Source organism: Muntiacus reevesi, chromosome 14 (assembly GCF_963930625.1).
Source record: "Muntiacus reevesi chromosome 14, mMunRee1.1, whole genome shotgun sequence".
Taxonomy (NCBI): Eukaryota; Metazoa; Chordata; class Mammalia; order Artiodactyla; family Cervidae; genus Muntiacus; species Muntiacus reevesi.
The window spans coordinates 799,280-819,714 of NC_089262.1; the positions used below are offsets into that span (position 1 = coordinate 799,280).

At 59.8% G+C, this 20,435-nt stretch overlaps 2 protein-coding genes across 2 annotated transcripts in view; both read right to left on the reverse strand.

Moving 5' to 3' along the window:
- Window positions 1–1,722, reverse strand: part of SLC6A3 (solute carrier family 6 member 3) — a 33,678-nt gene extending 31,956 nt beyond the window's left edge. Inside the window, 1 exon segment of the mRNA XM_065905415.1 lies at window positions 1,622–1,722. The gene's annotated coding sequence lies outside the window, so the exon portion shown is untranslated.
- A 13,121-nt stretch (window positions 1,723–14,843) lies between these two features.
- The window catches only part of LPCAT1 (lysophosphatidylcholine acyltransferase 1), a 39,178-nt gene continuing 33,586 nt past the window's right edge, over window positions 14,844–20,435 (reverse strand). The window contains exons 13-14 of the mRNA XM_065905567.1: window positions 17,952–18,090; window positions 14,844–16,914 (exon numbers count right to left, since the gene is read on the reverse strand). Of these exons, the coding sequence (XP_065761639.1) occupies window positions 16,730–16,914; window positions 17,952–18,090 (324 nt within the window). The 3' untranslated portion in view covers window positions 14,844–16,729. The remainder of the gene's footprint in view (window positions 16,915–17,951; window positions 18,091–20,435) is intronic.

Below are 20,435 nucleotides of genomic sequence, written 5' to 3' on the forward strand. Positions count from 1 at the left end.
GAGCAGGGAGGTGTGGCTCTCCAGACGTTTCTTTGGGGGCAGAAAACAAGGTGTCCCAGCACCTAAGGAGACAAAGCCGGGTTGAGCAGATGACCTACACCCCTCGTGGGGTTGGGAGACAGGCCGTGGGGGCCCTGGACCCCTGCCCCGCTCCCCATCCCCCAGTCCATTCCATAAGGTGCAGGGTGGCGTCACCTCTAATGTGGTTTTAGTAATAACGCAAGAGGCTACCTCCACGCACCCCCCCACTGCCGTCGTAATGTGATGATCTTCAAATGGTTTTCCATAGTCATTCTTCACAACAGTGCACACTCATTCTTTACACTCAGCAACCAAACTCAAAAGCAAATTTTAAAACCAGGGTCACCCACAGGAATTCAAAGTTTCAAAGTAGCGATTACTAAAGTCTCCTTCAAGGAACGGCTGCACATCCACATCCACTGTGGCCCCTGGACGGCCCAGGCAGGGATGGCAGCATGCGGTTGGGATTTACTGGGCTCACAGGACTATTTCCTGCAGAGGGGCTTCATGCGGGAGATCACTTCCTAGTCACCTTCACGACACTCTCGGTAGTGAGTCAGGGAGGATGGAAGAAATCACACAGTCACGCCGGAGAGCAAGGTGGGCCCTCAAGGCGGTGGGCAACTTCAAACATAACTTCTTCTGGCGTCTGGATGTTTCAACTGCACACACTCGCAGGTGTGCACACACACACACACACACACACACATACACACTCTGAAGCAGGAGGCAGCGGGAACGGGGTGACTTTCCTCTGCATCTGAGTTTGAACAGAAACTCACAACACAACTCATCACAGCACATTCCTGAGACGGATGAAGAAGCACAGAAGGGACTCGGGGGGAGGAGCAGCGGCACTGGCCTGCTGCGGGTCCAGGGGAGTGGGCGGGGCTAGTGCAGACCCCAGCGGACTGCTCTGACTGCAGCCCTCGCAGGCGGGCCGGAGACCACCTGCCGGGGAAACCCCGGCTCAGCATTTGGGGTGAGCTCACCTCAGGCCCGAAGCCACGGCCTCACAGGCCAGGCTTGGGCACAGGAAGCAAGACGTGGTGCTTAGGCAGCGTGGTTCTGAGCCCAGGGCAGAAACAGAGCTGCAGTCGGCCCCTACAGCCAGCCTGCATGCCCGAGCCTGCACACAACCCACCTCCCTGGGCATCCCTGCCCCATCTTAGACATCAAAAACTAAACCCTGCAGGAAAAAGCCACACTGAGAAAATCACCCGGGGTTGGATCTGGGGGCCGCTTGCCCAAGTGGTCTAGTTCAACAGGGAGCAAGCAGGCTCCGGCCTCAGGGAGCCAGTCGGGCAGGGAAGCCAGGCACAGCTGCCCCCTGCCCAGCGCCCTCTCCTAGTCTGGGGCAGGGGCCACTGGGAGCACACACAAGCCCTGCGCCCCGTCTCGGGCTCACACCTCTCGGCCACCGCACCTTCAGATGGCCGGCTGCCCTGTTGCAGTGCGATGTGCGTCCCAACTGTCGGCGACTTTTGCCTGTGGGCCCCCCCACCCCGCCCCGACGGTTCCCGCCCGGCCCGCGCCCTCGGCCTCAGACTTCAGGGGACGCCGGTGCGCGGCGCAGCCCACGGGGGTGGCCCGGACTCACCTGCGCGCCCAGCCTCTGTGCCACTGGAGACCCGCCACCAGGCGTCCGCAAAAGCTCCAGCTCCGGGCCCGCGGCGCTCAGGGCTCTTATCTTGTCTCCGGGACCCGCCCCGCCGGCCGACGGGGGCGCCTGCCCGCCCTGGCTCCGCCTCCGTGCCGCCCCGGTGGGCGGAGGGTGAGCGCGGCCGCGCCCCGCGCCCCGGCACCCCGCCCGCGGGAACCCTCGGCGGAGTCTGGGCGGCGGCGCCGGTCCCCCGGCCCGCAGCGCGCTCTGCCCGCGGCCTCAGGCGTCCTGGGGCCTGGGGCGCTTGGGACCCAGGACGCCTGTGGTCCCAGGTCTCGCAAGACCAAGTGTGAAAGTCGCTCAGAGTGTCCGACTTTTTGCGACCCCACGGACCATACAGTTCTTGGAATTCTCCAGGCCAGAATACTGGAGTGGGTAGCCATTTCCTTCTTCAGGAAGGGCGCTTTTCCGTCTCCTTCCCACCCCAGCTTGCACCCCAGAGCTGCCCCGCGCACCGGCATCAGCTTGGAGCTTGGGTCTCCCTCGGCCCACCCACTGCTCCGCCCCAGTGAAACCCGGGAAGGGCAGTCGCGACGGGAAGGAGGTGGGCGGCTGACGGGACCGAGGGGGGTCTTGCCTCCCTCCGCTTCCTCTCCCCCAGCCGCTGCTGCACCGGCCTCCACTCTGACGCTGTACCCACCCCGCTCCCCAGACCAGTCGTCTGGAGCTCTCTCCTCGGTTCCGTCGCCTCCTCCCCACGCAGCCGCCCCTTCCAGGTCTGTCTGGCGCCCTGGGGACATCTCCCTCTAGAGCTGGGGCGGCTTGGGAGCGGGGGTCCTGCCGGGACCCCGGCCTCTCCCTGGGGGGCAGGCTCAGACCCCGCCCAGTCTCCGCTCTCTCTCCTCCGGCTGTGTGCCCGGGAGGCGAGGTACCCGATCCTTGTCCGGTCCGGGACTGCGGAGATGCTCATCCTTCTGTGGCCCGAGAGACGCTTGCGCAGGACCCAGTGTCCGCGCGTCGGGCAAGGAGCGAAGCGTCCCCGCGCTTTGCCGACCTGGAGCGCGAATTGATTGGAACCAAAGGGCTTGAATCACACTTGCATCGGAAAACAATTTCCAGGACGGCCGGAAACCACAGCGGTCAATACCTGCTCCCTGACCGGGCGGACTGGGATCTTTGCCGAGATGACCCCTCGCAAGACTGTACATTCGGGACGTGGAGGGACGGCGTTCCCAAACCACCAAGCAGGTCCCAGACCCTCAGGTGCAGGACAGCGTCCAGGTAGGTGGCACCCCGGCTCTGCATAAGGAGGAGCCCTCCCGGACCCCCAAGCCCCTGCGGCCACCCTCCCTCTCCCCCTCCCACTCCGTGTAAGCTTTGATTTTCCCACCTCGCGGCCCCTGCAGGGGGGCGTCCACACCCGCTCTCCGCTCTGAGCCACATGCATGTCCCTGTTCAGCACTGTCCCTCTGCCGGGGCCTGTACACCACCCTGGCTCCTCAGTACCACCATGCCCAGGGCTCCAGCTTCATCCCAGAGACCACACCTCCCTGCCCCTCCCGCAGCCTCCCCACCAGGGGCTGGTACCTGGTGCCAGGCAGGAACCACCCTTCCAGGCAGGAGGGAAGAGCCCAACACTCAACGTCCCAGCCTCCCTGCTGCTGTAACAAAGATGTCTCAGGCTGGGTGGCTTACAGAGTCGAGTCCCCCCAGGACAGAAGGGCCCAGAAGCGCTCTGGAGCCGCCTTTATAAGAGCACCGGCCCCATTCATGAGAGCTCAGCCCCCGCTGGGGCCTCATCCCGCCAGAGCCACCCTCCAGGACCATCCTGGGCCGGGCAGAGGGCATCAGCATGGATTGGGGGACGTGCATGCAGGGAGATGACAGGGATTTCATGAGATGGTGATGCACCACCTTGAACCTGTGAGGACCAGTGACCATCCCAGCAGGCTGTTTGCCTACAGACTCTCGTGAGTTTCGAGAAAGAAGAGGCATCCTAGGTTGGGGCTTGATGGACAGGGTCACAGGAACACGGGGTGGAACCAGCCAGCTCAGACGTGTATGTCTGCAAGCACACACACTAGATGGAAAGACCTGGGAAGGCGGGTGATCCCCGTGGGGGCCAACCACGGCCCGAGCCCACCCAGACGGGGCTGCCGCCCCTGTGCCAGACAGACCCAGACAGGAGTGGCCCGTCACAGCGTCGCTAACCTGCACGAGGAGAAGGGTGCTGACGCCCGCCCGGCCTCAGGATGAGGGGCCCAGGGGTGCCGGAGAGCAGTGACTGAGGGAGCCGGGCCGGCTGCCTGGCCGCAGAAGACTGAGAAGGCTGGATGCCTGATGGTGCGCCTGCCTCATCCTGGGCGGGGTACGCCCTCGGCCCCCGGCCCGCACCTGTGCAGGGAGAACCTGTGGGGTTAAGAGCTGATTAAACAGCCGGCCTTCACTGGAACTTGGCCCAGAGTTTATCTTCAGAGTGACTGCTGCTGGCTCAGAGGCCTCCACGGGTGATGGTGACTCAGTCCTGTCCTGCTGACCCTTGAGCAGTCGCTCACCGTCTGTCGTGGACCAGCCGCAGCCGCAGGGCCCGGGGGGGGGGGGGGTGGCCTGTGGCCAGGCCACTGTCCCCACTGTGGCTCTGCCCCATTGGAGGTCGCTGCTGGGTGTGGCCCTGTCTCAGCACCCCGACTTCGGAGGGCCACGTGGGTGCCCTCCCACAGCTGCCCCACCCACAAAGGACAAAGGCCACGCACTGATGTCAGGGTCGTGCCTTTGAGGTTCCCAAGAGGCTGGAGCCCTGGTGGATGAATGCAGGTTCTATGTGAGCATCAGAAGGCCGCCTGCAGGTGAGGGTGGTGGAACGGGGCAGGACGGGGCAGAGCAGGTCAGCAGCGTGGGACATGCTGGTCTGTCCCCAAGCCACACAGGCCAGCAGGTGCCTGGCTGGAAGGACGCGTGCGCCCTCAAGCTCAGAGGGAAGAGCTAGAGTGCTCAGGAGTCGCCATGCAGGTGACGGGGTTGGTCCCCGCCAAGACTTTATGTGACTGGCTTGCTCCAGCCGCCAGGGCTGACTCTGGAGCCAGAAGTCTGAGATCAAGGTCCTGGAGGGGCTGCACCTTCAAAGGGTTGGGGGCGGGGGGAGTCTGGTCCAGACTCCTCCAGCTTCTGAGGGTTTGCTGGACCCCGGACTTGTAGAAGCATCACCCCATCTCTGCCTGTACGCTCACAGGGGATAATGTGTGCGTGTGAGTGTGTGTGTGATGTTGGATCAGGCCTGCCCTAATGCCTCCTTTTACCTTGACAACCCCTGTAAAGAACTCACCTCCAATTACGGCCACATTCTGAAGTCTTGGGGCTTAGAATTTTGACATCTGAATTTGGGGGTACAGTTCAACCCACAACAAAGAGGAACCTTAACAGGCTCTGGTGTGCTGCAGCCCATGGGGCTGCAAAGAGTCAGACAGGACTTAGTGACTAAACAACAACAGGCCCATTCTCCAGGGGAGCAGCTCAGAACTTGTCAGAGCCTCCTGCAGTCCACGGGGTTGCAGAGATCGCACTTGACTGGGTGGCTAAGCGCGCACACCCCCACAGGACACGTGGTCCCGCAGCTCAGGCCAGGACGTGCAGACTTGGAGGCAGACAGAGCCGGAGCAGGAGAGCTGGCCTCCGGCGAGCTGATGCTCTCAGGGAAGAAGGGCCTCTCGGGGTGCTGCCGCTGGAGGGTGGAAGAGGATGCCCCCTCCCAGGGCGCTGGCAGGACGCCAGGGCCCTAGCTCAGGCCTCCTTCCCTCCAGCCTTGGAGGGAAGTGCTGGAGGGGGCCAGCGCTCTGTGGCTGCGCCTTCCTTGAGGCCCGGAGCCCGCGGGTCATCTGTGTGCGGCTCCCCCGCCCCTCCTGACCCGGGGCTCGGAGAGTCGGTGCCCATGGGGCTGGCAGGACTCGGTACCCGCCTGAAGCCCGACCCCAGGTTCTCGGGCTCGCACGACCTTCACCAAGTGTCCTGGCCTCTGTTCCCCTCTCTGCTCGCTGCCCACCCTCACACGGTGCAAAGAGGACCCAGAGAGCCACGGCTTCAGGCGCGACCTTCAGGGCGCGCGGGTTCTCTGCTCGCAGCCTTCTGCCCTCGGGGCGCCCGGACGCCCCGCCGTCCTGCCTCTCGCGGCGGACAGAGGCACGTGAGCGGAGAAGGAAGAGCCGCGATGCAGCCCGAGGGCGCCGGGCGGAGGGGGCGGCGTGGGGAGGAGCGGGCTCCGGGGTGAGAAGTCGCCGCCCGGTCCCTCCCGAGTTTCTCCGGGACCAGCCCCTCTCCCACACCGGCGGGCGCCCGGCCCTACCCCGCTCCCGTCACACCCCCGGGCGCCCCCCACCCCACACCCCGGGCGCCCCCGCCGGAAGCTGGGAGCCTAGGACCGCGTTTCCCGAGGGTTAGGGCTGGGCGGGGTGCGTGCCGGCAGCTGCGGAGACCGCGCAGGAGGCGGGTGGCGGGCGCACGCCCGAGTTATTCCAAGGTTCAGTGTTGAGGGGAGCCCGGAGCCAGCGGCTTCCCCCAGAGGGAGCCGTGGAGCCGGGGCTCATCCTGAGACCCCTTCAGCTGGGCTGGAGGCCTGGGTGGGCGGCCTGCCTTCCGAACAACTTGCGGGGGGATGAGCTGCGGGTGGTCCCGGACCACACTCCGAGAAGCAGGGACCTGGCCGGACCCATGGGGCGCGGAAGGTTCCGGAAGACGAGGGTGCCGCGTGGAGCCTCTGGCAGCCCTGCAGGGGCTCAGTGCACACCTTGGGGGTTTGGGGGAATCACAGAACATTCTGCAGGAAGCTCTCGTTCTCCTCTGGGGTGAGTATGCTCCGAGCCACAGCTCCCGTCCCCAGGTGAGCGAGCCCCGTCAGCTGGAATGCTCGCCCACCTGTCCAGCCGGGACAGAGACTCCCCATCGGTGGCGCTCCGTCAGCCATCCCCGCGCGGCAGGGCCCGTCCCACGACCATGTGGCCGCAGAAGGACGTGGGTCCCGCCGTGTGCTGGCCCCGCCAGCGAGGCAGGGAGGGGAATCCTCTTGGCGGCAGACACCCCAGGAGGGCACCCTGAGCTGAGAAGCGGGGAGAGCCAGAGGTGTGGGCCTTATTGGCTAGTGTATCGTGGAGACAGCACAGAAATTGAGAAATTGATGATAAGAGCGTTATCTGCAGATGAGGTAATCACCTATGGAGACAATCTGAGTGAATCTACAAGACAAATGCTAGAATTAACAAGGGAAGTTAGAAGGTCCCTGGATACACAAACATCAGTTGTGTTTCTGTGCGCCAGTAGCAAGCTACCGCAAAATAAAACTCATAATAATTTCATTTAGAATAGGATCCAAAGCAAACTGCCATGTGTGTGCAAGACACAAATGTTGAAAACACCGCTAAAGAACTAAAAGCCTGAAGGAAGTGGAGAGACCGCATCCATGATCTTCAGTCTCAGTGTCACGGAGATGCCAATTCTTCTCAAGCCGAAATTCTAACTGGCTTTTTTGAAGAGCTCAACCAGTTGGTGCCTAAATGTACAGGGACTCAGGATAGCCAAAACGCTGCTGAAAGAAAACCAGGATTGCAGGACATTTCAGCCACCCACATAGAGCTGATCTTATTTTCTGTCATTATCTTGCCGTTCATGCCCTTGCTTTACAAACAGCTTTATTGGTGTTTAATCGATGAACCATGACTGCACGGACGTGAAATGCACAATTTGGGAGGCTTCTGTGGTCACAGAACTGCACTGTGAGGAGAATATTCCTTGTGTTCAGACCTCCTCATGCCCCTGTGTATCCTCCTTTATCCCGCCCAACTCAGGCAACCACTGTCTGCCAGCTACAGACCCTTTATTCTTCCTAGAATTTTATATTAATGGCACCACACCATAAGGACTGTTTTTTTTCGTCCCCTCCTCCCTCCGGCGTATTTAAGTTGAATCTGTGCTGTTTCCTGAGTCAGTGATTTCCTTTTGTCGCTGACTAGTATTCCATCATTATGGATAGAGCGTCATCTATTCACCCCTTCACCGGCTGACGGACGTTTGGATCTTACAAATAAAACGCCTGTGAACACTTGCACACAAGCCTCTGTGTGGACATGTGCTTCCATCTCTCTTGAGTAAGAGCTTAGCTGTGGGATGGCTGGGCCATTTGTGTAGATGTGTGTTTAACTGTTTTTTAAAACTAATTGTTTTGCAAGTGGTGATGCCATTTGACGTTTCCGTGAGCACTGTATATGAGGGTCTCTCTTGCTCTGTGTCCTTGTCAACACTTAGAATGGCCACTTGATTTAAATGCTTAAATTTTAGCCATTGTAATACGCGTGCAGTAGAAGCTTGGGACAGATTAAACTGGCATTTCTCTAGTGAATAAAGTGTTTTGCAGTCCCTCTTGTGTGTGGCTGCCATCCTCATCACTTCTTGTCAAGTGGCTGTTTAAATCTTCTGCACATTCGGGTTGTTTGTTATGTTATGTGAAAGTGTCAGTCATTCCGTCGTGTCTGACTCTTTATGACCGCATGGACTGTAGCCCGCCAGGCTCCTTCTGTGTCCATGGGATTCTCCAGGCAAGAATACTGCAGTGGATAGCCATTCCTTTCTCCAGGGTAATCTTCCCAACTGAGGGATCGAACCTAGGTCTCTTGCATTGCAGGCAGATTTTTTACCCTCTGAGCCACCAGGGAAGCCCGCTTGTTATGTTAGATTCTTATACAATTGTTGAGTTTTGAGAGTTCTTTATATATTCTGGATACAAATCCTTCATCAGATAGATGACTTGCAAACATCTTTTGCAATCTTGAATTGTCTTTTCATTCTCTTAATTGAGTCTTTTGAAGAAGAGAAGTTATTACTTTTGATGAAGCCCAACTTACCAGTTTTTTAAATGAATCCTTCTTTTAGTGCTGTATCTGAGAAATTTTTACTTCACCCAAGATTGCAAAAATTTTTCTCCTAAGTTTTTCTCTGAGAGTTTTAAGTTTTAGTTTGCGCCCTTGTGTGTAGGACCCGTTTGACGCTCCCGTGGTGTAAAGTGTAGGTCAGTTTCGTTCCTTGTCCTGTGGGTCCCGCAGAGAGACGTGCTGAGAACCTGAGGCACAGCCGTGTGGGCTGGCCTCTGCGTCCCTGCGGTCCTGCCGACGTGTGTCGTTCACAGGGAAGCCCTCTTGTCAGCCACACACCTTAGGGTCCCCACGTCCTCCTGGGAGCGACATCCTCATCGTGCATGACCTCGCTCAGACCGTGGGCTCTGAGACTGACGTCACCCCGCCTTCTCTTGATGCGGCTGGCGCCGCCCTTTTCCTTTGGCCCATGGGTATCTGTGACAGGTGTGCTGGCATCACGTGGTCAGGTCTCACTTTCACATCCTATCTGATGAGTTCCGCTGATCACTGAGGGTCCATGACCATTTACATTTAATGTGGTGCTGAAACAGTTGGGTTGAGTCCACCACGTACGGCACCGTGCCCTCCATCCACTTTACCGACGTTTCTGCTGTCCTTCAGGCCGGGAGTTTTGTTTCTGAGTCCGTGTCTGCCTCCTCTGCTGGACTCTGAGCCGTGTCTCTTTGCTGTGCTGTTCCGGTGTCTCCTTTCCGTGACGCCGCTGCACGCCGCCTCTGCGCCGACCCGGGGCTGCTGCTTGTCACCTCTCCCGGCCACTGTCACATTGTCATCACCTGTGTGTCATGAACCCTGGGATGCATCATCACCTTTGCTTCAGATAACCACCAGGGACAGAGCTCTGAACAATGAGGAGCAGGGCTTCTGTCCCCCACGTGGTTCCGGCTGAGCCCCCGCAGGCCCGAGTCCGGAGCGGGGTCACTTTCAGGCTTGAGGACCTGCATTCTCACTGTGCCGTGAGGTATGCCAGCTCGCTGGCGATGGATTCTTCCAGCTTTTGAGTTTAGAAACACTTTTGTTTTTCTCTGGGTTCTTTTTTGTTGTTGTTGTTGTTAAAAGAGATTAAAATTAAAAGGAAATACACACTAAAAAGGAGATGCTTTTGCTGCGTGAAGCGTGCTCTGCTCCGGGGACGCCGCGGGGTGCGGCCCCCTCTCTGCTCACCTGTGGCTCTGAGCTCTTGGCCCTGCTGACGTCTGTTCCTCGTCTGGTCTAAGCATTTGGTTGCGATGCTCCTGGTGCGTCTCCTCCATGGCACTCCTGCTTGGAATCCTTACCCTTCTTGGACCCAGGGCTTTATAGTTTGTATCCAACTTGGGAAAGCATTTATTCACATACTTTTCTGCCCGCCCTTCTCCTGTGGGGACTCCAGTAGCAGGTCTGTCGGGCGACGTGAAGTCCTGCGCTCACGGATGCTCGGGAGCATCTTGCCTCTTGCCTCTGTTTTGGTTTGGCCAGCTTCTGCTGCTGCCGTTCGAGGCCACTTGCCGTCCCTTCTGTGAGGTCAGTCTCCCTTCCTCCCAGCCGGGGTGTCTTGCATTGCAGACGTTGTGGCTCACGTCTGCAGAGTTCAGATCTGTCTTTTTACATCTTGTCTCTGCATCTACGTAGGGCTGTACTGAGTCCCGCTGCCGTGCGGGTTTCCCCGTTTGTGGGGCTCAGGCTTCTCTCTGGAGCGTCTGCCATTCTGGAGCGTGGGCGCCAGGGCTTCAGTGCTCACAGCGCGTGGGCTCAGTGGTTTAGGCTCCTGGGTTCTAGAGCGCTGGGTCAATAGCTGTGCAAAGGCTCAGCTGCTCCGGGGCCTGTGGGGTCTTCCCAGACCAGGGACGGAACCCATATCTTCTGCATTGGCAGGTGGGTCCCTTACCGCTGAGCTGCCAGGGAAGTCCAGATTTGTGTCTTTTAAAAGACACCTTTTGCATTTCCACCATGGCCAGCCTTGCTTCCAGCTGGCATTTGAACACAGAGTCCAGCGATTTTGCGTAGTGATCATCAATGCTCTCATCTACTAATTCCATCACCTGAGTCACTTCTGGGTCTGTTTCTGTTGATGACAGGTCATCTTGCCTGGAGTTTTGCACCTACGTGACCTGTGATGGGAGGCAGAGCGTTGTGAACTTGACCCTTTGGGTGCTGAATATTCTGGAACTTTGGGCTGCAGGCAAGCTCCTTGCAAAGAGTTTGGTCATTCTTTCAGTTCTCGCTCGTAAGCTCTGTGTGCTGGGACCAGCATTGTGTTTGGCTGACGAGCTACGATTTCCTCATGGTTCAGGCAAAACCCATCTGAGTTTGCACTGATCACCTCTTCCAGGACAGAGGTGAAACCAGCCACTGCGCCTCCATCTTGACCAGAAGCGAAATTGTGGACTCCTTAACTTCTGTTATTGAAAAGAACTAATCAGAGCCTGAGCAGCTCTTGACGACCCCATGACAGAGACCGACCCTCGGCCCGCAGACCCGCCAGACACGTGTGTGGTCAGAGCGTGGAGCTGGGTTCTGCCCCTGGAACAGGAGGCTTCCTGCTGATCAGAGGACAGACAGCGCCGGCCGTAAATGTCTTGAGGTTTAATGAGAGTTACCCTTGAGCCAGGCAAAGAGTCTGTTTTGTCAGCTGCTTCATGTGCATTTTTAATAGCAATTAAGTTTGTTAAACGAGGTTGTTCACATTTTCTACATAATTGCGCTTGTTTCCTTGGTGGGTCTATCGATTACTGAAAGAATTATGTGAAAAATCTCCAGCTCTCTTTGCTGATTTATTTGTTTCCTCTGTTCATTCTGCCAGTGTTTGCTTAGCACATTCCGAGCTGCGTTGCTGGGGATGCACACCTTTAGGATGACTGGTCCTTCTGGGGAGCTGAACCCTTAATCAGCTGCGGTGTTTGCCTTGACACCGTAATCCTCCTCATCTTAAAGGTCACTCAGTGCAGTATTAATCCTGCCGTATCTACTGTCTCAGAGTTATGTTTGCATATTACATATATTTCCTGTTTTTTAACTTTCAGTATGTGTTTAAATAGCATATAGTTAGAATTTTTCGTTTGTTTTTTAGTTTGGCCTAGCAACTGTCCTTTAGGAGTTTTGGGTCTGTATTTGATGTAATTACTAGTGTGGTTGGATTTAATTTTACCATTTGCTGTTTGTCTTCTGTTCGTATTACCTGTTCTTTGTTCTTTTCTTTACTGTTCTGCTTAGTTTAGATGAAATTATTATCCAAAAATATTCCATTTTATTTCTACTATAGGCTTATTAGTTATACCAATATGCTTTTTAAAAAGTTTGCTTATTTTTTGTTTATTTAGTTTTGGCTGTGCTGGGCCTCTTGTTGCTATGCGGGCTTTTCCCGAGTTGGGGCGTGCAGGCTTCTCACCGCGCTGGCTGCTCTCGTTGCAGAGCCTGCTCTAGCGCGCGGGCGTCCGTAGTCCTGGTGCTCGGGCGGAGCTGCCCACGGTCGTGGGATCTTCCCCGGTCAGGGATTGAACCCGTGTCCCCTGCAGTGGCAGACTGATCCTTAGTCACTGGACCACCAGGGAAGTCCTCCCTCTGGTTTTATTTTGCTTTCTCTGGAGGCTCACCTGCGTTTTAAGTGTGTACAGCCCCGCTTCAGGTAACACTCGTCTTTTCTGCAGAGTCGGGTCCCCACGTGTGTCCCGTGCTTACCTGTTTCCACAGCAGTATTTTCTTTTTCTCTGGCTGCCTTTAAGGTTCTCTTTACCAGCGGCTTCCAGAACCTTTTGTGATGAGCCTTGCAGTGTTTTTGTTATATTTCTTCTGTTTGTGGCTAATGGAACTTCTTGGCTGTCTGAGCTGATAGATCTGGGAGAAGTCTGGCTAACATTTGTTCAATGTTTCTTCTGTCCTACACCCCTCTCTGTGACTGGCGTCTCCTGTGATGGGACCCTTAGTGCTGCTCTGGGTCGGCCTCCTCCGTCGGACGCACACGAGGGGCTCAGGGTGTTTGCCCTACAGCGTGCATCTCAGGTACCCCGTCCAGGGTGGGACCTGGGTGGTGGCTGTGGCCTCTCTTTCCAGCCAACCCAGCGAGTACGGATGACAAGGGACAGAGGGGGTGGGGTGATGCACACGCCCCACCCAGAGCTGAGCCAAGAGCAGCCAAGGCCGGCGTGGCTGTGGCCAGACCCCCCGCCCCCCGGCCCCTCCTGTCCTGGAGGGGAAGGGCTTGTCTTGTCGTAATGCTGTCCCTGTCCCCCGCCCCCATCTCCGAGCCTCCTCCAGCACCGAGGGCAGAGCTCACCACCGCTGACCACCCACCTCGGGTTATGTCGGGAAGGGACGTTCACTGCAAGGGAAGCCTGGCACTCTGAGCAGGTCCCCACCAGAAGCACCGGCCTGATGGACGGAGGGTCAGCGTCTGACGCCTCAGTGCCGGAGTCGGTCCTAACGGGGTGCCCGTGGCATGTCGGGTGTGTGTGGAGCTGATCTTGGCAGGGCCCACGCCTGGGACACGGGGTGGGGGGTCAGGAGGAGCTGAGGGGAAGCTCTTCTCTCCTGATGACCCCAGGGGCCTGCGTGGCTCTGTTTGGGGATGTCCTGGCTCACCGTCCGCTGGACATGTGTCCGGCCTGTGGGGCTTGGGGGCCAGGTGGTGCACAGTGGCTGGGAAACATGAGCGGGGCTGGCGTTGCACTTCTGCAGAAGCGTCAGTTTCTTCTCCCTTCCCCGAGCGTCCACCTGGTGGGTCCCAGGAGAGGCGCTACGCAGGCAGACGGGGATGTGGGGATACGTTGGGGGGGAGGCACCTGGGGACAGTGAGTGAGGGTCACCTGTCACTGCCCTGAAACTTCTCTGCCGCTCCAGGATCATCCGTCTTCAAGGGCTCAGTTCCCCCTGCTGGGATGCTCCTACTTAGGGACATGGTGGGGCCACTGCCCTGCAAGCTTAGGTGGTCACAGCTGTTGGGGGTCCTCCTGCCAGTGAGGCAACAGGATGGGGCGCTGTGACAGATGCTAACGACAGCGTGGCGGGCAGGGGACCCTCTGGGCACCTCTCAGCTCTTTCCCAGCTGATCCCGTGACCAGTGGAGGCAAGACCACAAAGGCTCCAGGTGCTCTGGAAAGAAAATGTGACTCCTTTATCTTGGGAAAGACCTGACTGGTCAAGGTATGTGGGGACCATGGCACGGGGGCGGGGGGGGGTGGGGGAAGGAAGCAGAGAATACCAGTCTCAGCCACACACCAGCCTCGGGAGACAGGACTGCAGTGCCCGAGTGACTGCTTTCTTGACTGGCATGTGTGCGTGCACATGAAAGTGTACGTGTATGGTTGTGTGCATGTGTGTACACATGCATGTGGACACACGTGTGCATGCGCGTGCATGTCTGTGTACATGTGCACACAAATGTGTGCGCGCACGTGTACACATGTATGGACATGCGTGTGTGCGTGCATGGGTGTGCACATGCCTGCATACAGAGGTGTGTGCACATGTCCCTGTGTATATACGTGTGCATGTGTGTGCACATGCTTGTACACATGCATGCCCATGTGTGCGTGCATGTGTGTGGGTACCTGTGTGCACACGTGCGTGCACACACATGCACATGCATGTACAAATGTGCATGCATGTGTCTACATACACATCCTCTCGTTTTACAGCGGGAACAGCAGTGGTGGTGAGTGGGAACTTTATCACCTAGTTTCCCACGTGACAGAGCATCTGATGCTGTCCACTGGCACAAGAAGAACTCCCCTGAATGGAAGTGGAGGCAGTGGGACCCCACTTTCTCAGCAGAAGTGAAGCGAACGTGTGGAGGAGGGGCTATGACATCACGGGAGTCACTGCCTCACAGGGAGGTCAGGATGGACACCGCGTGGCCGCAGGGATGGATAGTGTGGTCACCGGGCGCCTGCTGCTCTCGGCAGCACCCCGTGTTCAAGACTCATGACGTTTGGCTTTTGGGGCTGCAGTACCTCAGCTCTTCCTTCTATTTCTAAATGTTTACTGATTCAATGGGCCCGAATTCAAGGTCCCTGACTGTCTCTGCTCAACAGCGTGCGAAGAAGGTGTGGGTTTCACAGAGGAAGGATAGAAACTGACACCGCAGGTCTGCAAACAGCCTAGGAGGTTGAGTTCTGGGAAATGTCCGCTGCTGTCCATGTGAGCGTGAAACACCCAGACCCTCCCGTTACCCAGAGAGTGTTTCCTACAGAATTTCAAGGAGCGTGCTTTCCCAGCCTCCTAGAAAAGCACCAAGAAACCTCAGCCAGACGGCGCTCCTGTGACAGCTTGAGTCACGTCTGCTGTTGTCTTTCTAAAAAAAACCACACACATAAGAAAATACATCCTCGAGCATTTAAGACGTTATGTTTTATTCGTTCTGTTGAAAACCTCTGGTTGTTTTGGAGCTGCCTGCCCCACCCCCCACCCCCAGCACCCAGGGGGCCCCTGCAGGCGGTGGGCCCCTCGCAGCTCCTAGTCCCACGCACGGGGCATCCACCCCCGAGCTCTGTACATTCACAGCTCTGAACCCACGACCCTAAGTCACTACGAAAGAGAAAAGAGAATCAGGAGGAACAAACATCCATTCAAGGTCTGTTTATCAGAGATTTTTTCCTGAGAACGCATAGCAGCGTTTCATTCAAAATCCCTTCATGCACAGACGCGGGCTGACGCCCCTGCTCAGAACATCTTGGCTCGTTCACCTCCTTCATGGCCGGGCGCGGGGTTTTGTCTTGTAAAGAGGAACCTTCATGCACGCTATGGAACGACCTCAGTCCTGTTCGCCGCCAAGGCTGTGCTAGAAGTTCTGTGTCCAGCGGGCCAGTGCCCTGGAATGACGTCAGGGGCCCCTGCCCAGCGCGGGCTGGAGGGCTCTGGAATGAACAGAAGTGAACGGGGGTTTTCTTTCCTGACGCCGGTCCATCTGTCGGTCGACATGCAGGTCTCTGAGCCTCAGGAAGTCAGTAAATATTTGCTCTGCAACTCCAGCCCTGGTGGTCACTTTCCGTGGCGATGGCCCCAAGAGAAAATCCAATCGCCTTAGAAATTAAAAAAAAAAAAAATCCCAAACAAACCCAGAGGCCGTGCTCCGGGAACACACTCCGTGTGGTTGTCATTGTGCTTTGAGGAGACGTTTCTAATCACGTCCTGAGGAAATGAATCAAGGTGATTTCGTGACCGTGAAGGAGGCCCCTGGAGCCCCTCTCTGAGGCCAGAGCTGCCGCCCCCCACCTCCGGGCACAGAGAGGTACCCCAGCCCCCGGGTCTCCCTGAAACCCACCACCTGCTCCCCACACCTTCCTTCCCTGAGGCTGCTCTGGCTCCTGATGCCCTGGGAAACCTGGGGCAAAAGGGGGGTGCTGGGGGGAGTCAGCGGCTGGTGGAGCCTCCGGGGGATTGACGGTGCCCTCGGGGTGCCAGCCGGGGAGATAGGAGCCCCCCGCTGGTGTCCACCAAGTCCGGCCTCCCCTCCCCACGCTCAGGGCTCTGGTCGCGGTCTGCACTCGGTGACGTGGATCCGGTCACCCCAGAACAGAAACCCCAAGCTGGTGTAAGAGCAGTGGGGCTGAAAAGGGCTGATGCTGCAGGAAGGCAGCACCAGACGGGGTGCCTGTGGCGCCCCAACGCAGGGGCGGGGCAGGGGGTTGCCTGGATGGGAGGGGCTGGAGAGAAGGTCAGCTCAAAGCTCCAAAGAGCCCCGGGATCTATCAAAAAAAGGCCTATAAATAAATATCCTCTGACCCTCAAAGGAAAACGAAGTAGAAAAACGATTCTCTTCTTGTAAAAAAAAGGCTGAATGTTTCCTGAAGTATCTAAATGAAGTTTACAAAAGACTCATGAGCTCCTGCAAATATAGAAACGTTTAAAAATCGGACGGCGGCCCTGCCCTCCTCCGCAGAGGGCGGCGGGGACTGCTGGAATCGACACGCGGGCGGGAGCGCCGCCTTCAAGTGCCCATGGAGGCCGCCGGCCCGCGCTGCCGGGACAGGAGGACCGGACCGGACCGGAAGGCCCGAGGGAGAGGATGGGGCAGAACCGGGGCTCGAGGTGAGGACAGAGCAACCGCGGGCCCCAACGGCTGCCTGGAAGCGGGCCGGAGCCGCCCTGCGAGCCGCCGTGGCTTTCCCTCCGGCGCGCAAGGTCCGCCGGCCCGGCCCGAGGGCAGGGCAGGGGCAGCACGCGCGGGAGTGAGGCCGGCTGGCGGCCGCGCACAGGCCTGGTCTCCCCGGACCCCGCCCTAGTCCAGCTTCTTGCGAACAGGCTCCGTCCCCACGGCTGAGCTTTCGGGGCTGAAGTCGGCGCAGAAGCCGTTGGGAGTGGGAGCCGGGGGCGTCCGGGCGCAGCTCCGCAGGCGCGTCTGCTCGGGGTACAGGTACTCCTCCGCGAAGTTGGGGGTCGCTTCCGCGAACCTCTCGAAGTCGGCTGGAGAGACACAGGCACCTCGGTTGAGAGCTCGGGGCGAAGGTCTCCAGCCCGGCGTCTCTCCCGGGCGCGCCCCTCACACCCGGGGGCGTCTTGGGGTCTGCATGCACGCCCCGGAGGCCCCGCGCCTGCTTTCTCTGCGGCGCCCTCGTCCCTGCGGAGACCCGGGCGGCCCCCACAGCGCCTCGGCCACGCCCGCTTTGGGGGAACCGAAGGGTCACTTCGGGGTGCGTCCCGGGCGCGCCGCGTCCTGAGACGGACTCGGCTGTGCCCTGGGACACCGGGCGCGCCGGCCCCGAGCCCCCGCGGGGCCTGCGCTGTCTCCCGGTGACTGGGTCCCAGCTTCGGGGTGGGGCGCCCTGGGGGCGCGGCGACGCTCTGAGCCCCGGGCCGGGGCGCCGCAGGCTCCAGGCGGCCGAAGGGAAGCGCCCGTGCTCCCTCGGCCGGTGGGAGCAGCCTCCACGGGGTCTGCAGTCCGGGGGCTCAGAGCCGCGACAGCCCGCGCTCCCCGCGGCTCCAGCCCCGTTACCGCAGGCGTGCGCAGCCACGGCGAGGCCCGGGGCTGCTCCTGACATTTGGCTGCGATTTAACACAGCCAAACAAGAGGCGCGCGATGACCTTTCCTGAGCAAACTCTGCTCTTACCTCAGGGAGATTACCGCTCATCCTCTGATGAGCCCGCCACCCTCGGAGGCTCCTGCTGCCCTTGCAGCCCAGGCCTCGTCCCGGGTGGGTTCCCGCCCGAGGCGCGCAGCCGTCCCACCGGGTGTGGCGACAGGTGCCAGGGCCAAGACCCCCGGAGAGGAGGTGCCCTCGGCGTCAGGGCGGAACCCCTCCTGGCCCCAGGGACCTTCTGATCTCCGCCCGGCAGACGCCGGGGAGGGCATCTGCTTCACGGCCAGGCGCGGAACGTGCCCGTTAGCCACCCGCGGAGGAGGCAGGGAGCCCCGCCCCAGCCTGCCCGGTCTCGGGGCGGGGCAGGGGAGTGGGGCGCCCCACCTCGCACGGGGGTGTCCTCCCCGGCTCCCGGCCACTCACCAAACGCGATCCTGCCCTTCCGTTCTTGGTCTATGGCCCGGAAGAGGTCGGTCACCGTCAGCTCGGCCACCCCCAAGGCGGTCTTGAGGATGCTGGACAGGGCGTGCTCGTCGACGCTGCCGTCCTGTGACCCGTACATCTGCGGGGCGGGGCGGGTGTCACCCAGCGGCCTCCCCTGCCCCACGGCCCGGGGCTGCTCCTGCTCTTGGGCTGGGCCGGACCCCATAGGGTCGGGACCGCTGGAGCCCACAGAGTCCGGACTGTTGGCGCCCAGCTCCACGACCCAACCCTCGGGCCTTCAGTTCTCCGCTCTCATGTCTTAAATCCACCACACACGTGCTCCGGGCACTGCAGCGCAATCGCCTGGCATTCGGCCGTTGCCTGCGAGGCGCCTGCTTCAGACGTCCCCCTGGGTGAACACACCACGGCCGTGACGCGTGGTCACTGGCAAAACCGCAGAGTGAGGAGCTAGGCCGGGCCCCAGCCCCCGAGGTCCCTTCCAAGGAGCCGTGGTGACCCACACAGCGGACCACCGCAGTGACCCCCTCTCCCTCCTCTAACTTCCCCCTTCTGCTTTGAATTCACCGCTGAAGAATGAATCCCCAAGCCCCAGGCCCCATCCTTACCCCCCACAAAGGCAGAGCCTGACCCACTCTCTCCCCGTGACCTGGCTATACCTGCGCCATGGGCCCTCCAGGACCTGAGGGTGATGGGCCTGTCCTCTCGGGGTTCCCTGACGGACATCGCTGCGGGCGCCTTGCAACCAGTGAGGCCACACGGGCCGGTGCAGCCATAGCCCCGGTTACACCGGGCTGAGACCCACCTGCAGCCGCCATCCCTCTGCAGCCGACCTTCCCGACGCCCCTCCTGCCTGGTTCTGGAGGAGGCCCCCTGACCCCCGAGGTCGACCGGGGCTGTGGCAGAGCTGGGGGCTGTCCCCCGTGCCGCCTGCAGGTTCAGCTCCCCACTGAGAGCCAGGGGCCCCCAGGCCCAGCTGCTCCTGGACCCCCAGACCTCTGGAGTGTCCACTCTACCCTCCTGCCTGGAGGCGGGCTCCCCGGGGCAGGACGCCTGCTCCTTGGGTCAGGCAAAGCTTGGGTCCTGCCCGGCGCCCCCAGGGGCTCACTGGCTTTTGTCAGCGAGATAAGCGGGCCACCGGTTCACACAGCCTTCCGCAGTGGGGAGACCAGCCGCCAGGCGCTTCTGTGTTGGAGGGCCGCCTCCACCGCCCCCGGGGCCCAGCCCGCTCCACCCCTGGCCTGGTCCCCTCGTATCTCACTCTTTATATGCGTCAAACCAGACCACCTGCAGACAAACCTCTCTGCAGCCTCCAGACCCCCACAGTCCAGCCCGGCCCGCGGGCGCCTCGCACCCGCCCGTGCTCAGAGCTGCTGCAGGGGGACCAGCGGGCCTGAGGCCTGAAGCTGTGACGCCGAAAGCGAGGGGACGTCTGTCTCTGCGTCCCGAGATGACCCTGCCGTCTGTCTGAGAAAGGCCAGGAGGCACCGGGCTTGTGACGGGAGGACCAGGCCCCGGCTTGCCCCCCTCAGCTTCCTGAGCGGGCGGGGTTTGTACCATGACCGTATCTGCAGTTTCACATGATGACGACCATAAGGAAAGCTGGGCACTGAAGAACTGATGCTTTTGAACTGTGGTGTTGGAGAAGACTCTTGAGAGTCCCCTGAACTGCAAGGAGACCCAACCAGTCCATCCTAAAGGAGATCACTCCTGGGTGTCCACTGGAAGGACTGATGCTGAAGCTGAAACCCCAGTATTTGGCCACCTCATGCGAAGAGCTGACTCATTTGAAAAGACCCTGATGCTGGGAAAGATTGAGGCAGGAGGAGAAGGGGCAACAGAGGATGAGACGGCTGGATGGCATCACTGACTCGATAGACATGTGTTTGAGTAAATTCCGGGTGTTGGTGATGGACAGGGAGGCCTGGCGCGCTGCGATTCACAGGGTCGCAGAGTTGGACACGACTAAGCAACTGAACTGAATCGATGACGGTAGGAGAGAAGGTGGAGACAAGGGACGCAGAAGTACGTTACGCTGCCTGCGAGCGCTGCTCTGGGGAAGCCCCAGCTTGGCGCGGGTCTCTGGGAGCCTGAACTCCGCCATAATGCTGCATCTCAACCATCAGCCCAGGGGGACAGCCACAGGCGTGTCCGCATCCCCGGGCAGGGCACCTCGCAGACCCTCCTCACCACATCTCGGGGCCGCCTGCCCCGCACCTGCTCACACATGCCCCAATCCTGAGCTGTGGGTGGGAACGGAGGGGGAGCTTGTGGGTTGTTGACCTCAGGTGGGGCAGGCCGTCCACACGAGCAGGACACGCGGGCCCCCTGTAGGGATGCCAGACACAGGGGCCGCCCGCTTTCCGGGGAGCCCGGGAGGGGCAGTCCCTGCAGGGGAGGCCATTGCGGAGAACCACCGGGACCCTCGGGTCAGCCGCTCAGGCAGCCCTGCCGCCCCCGGCCGTG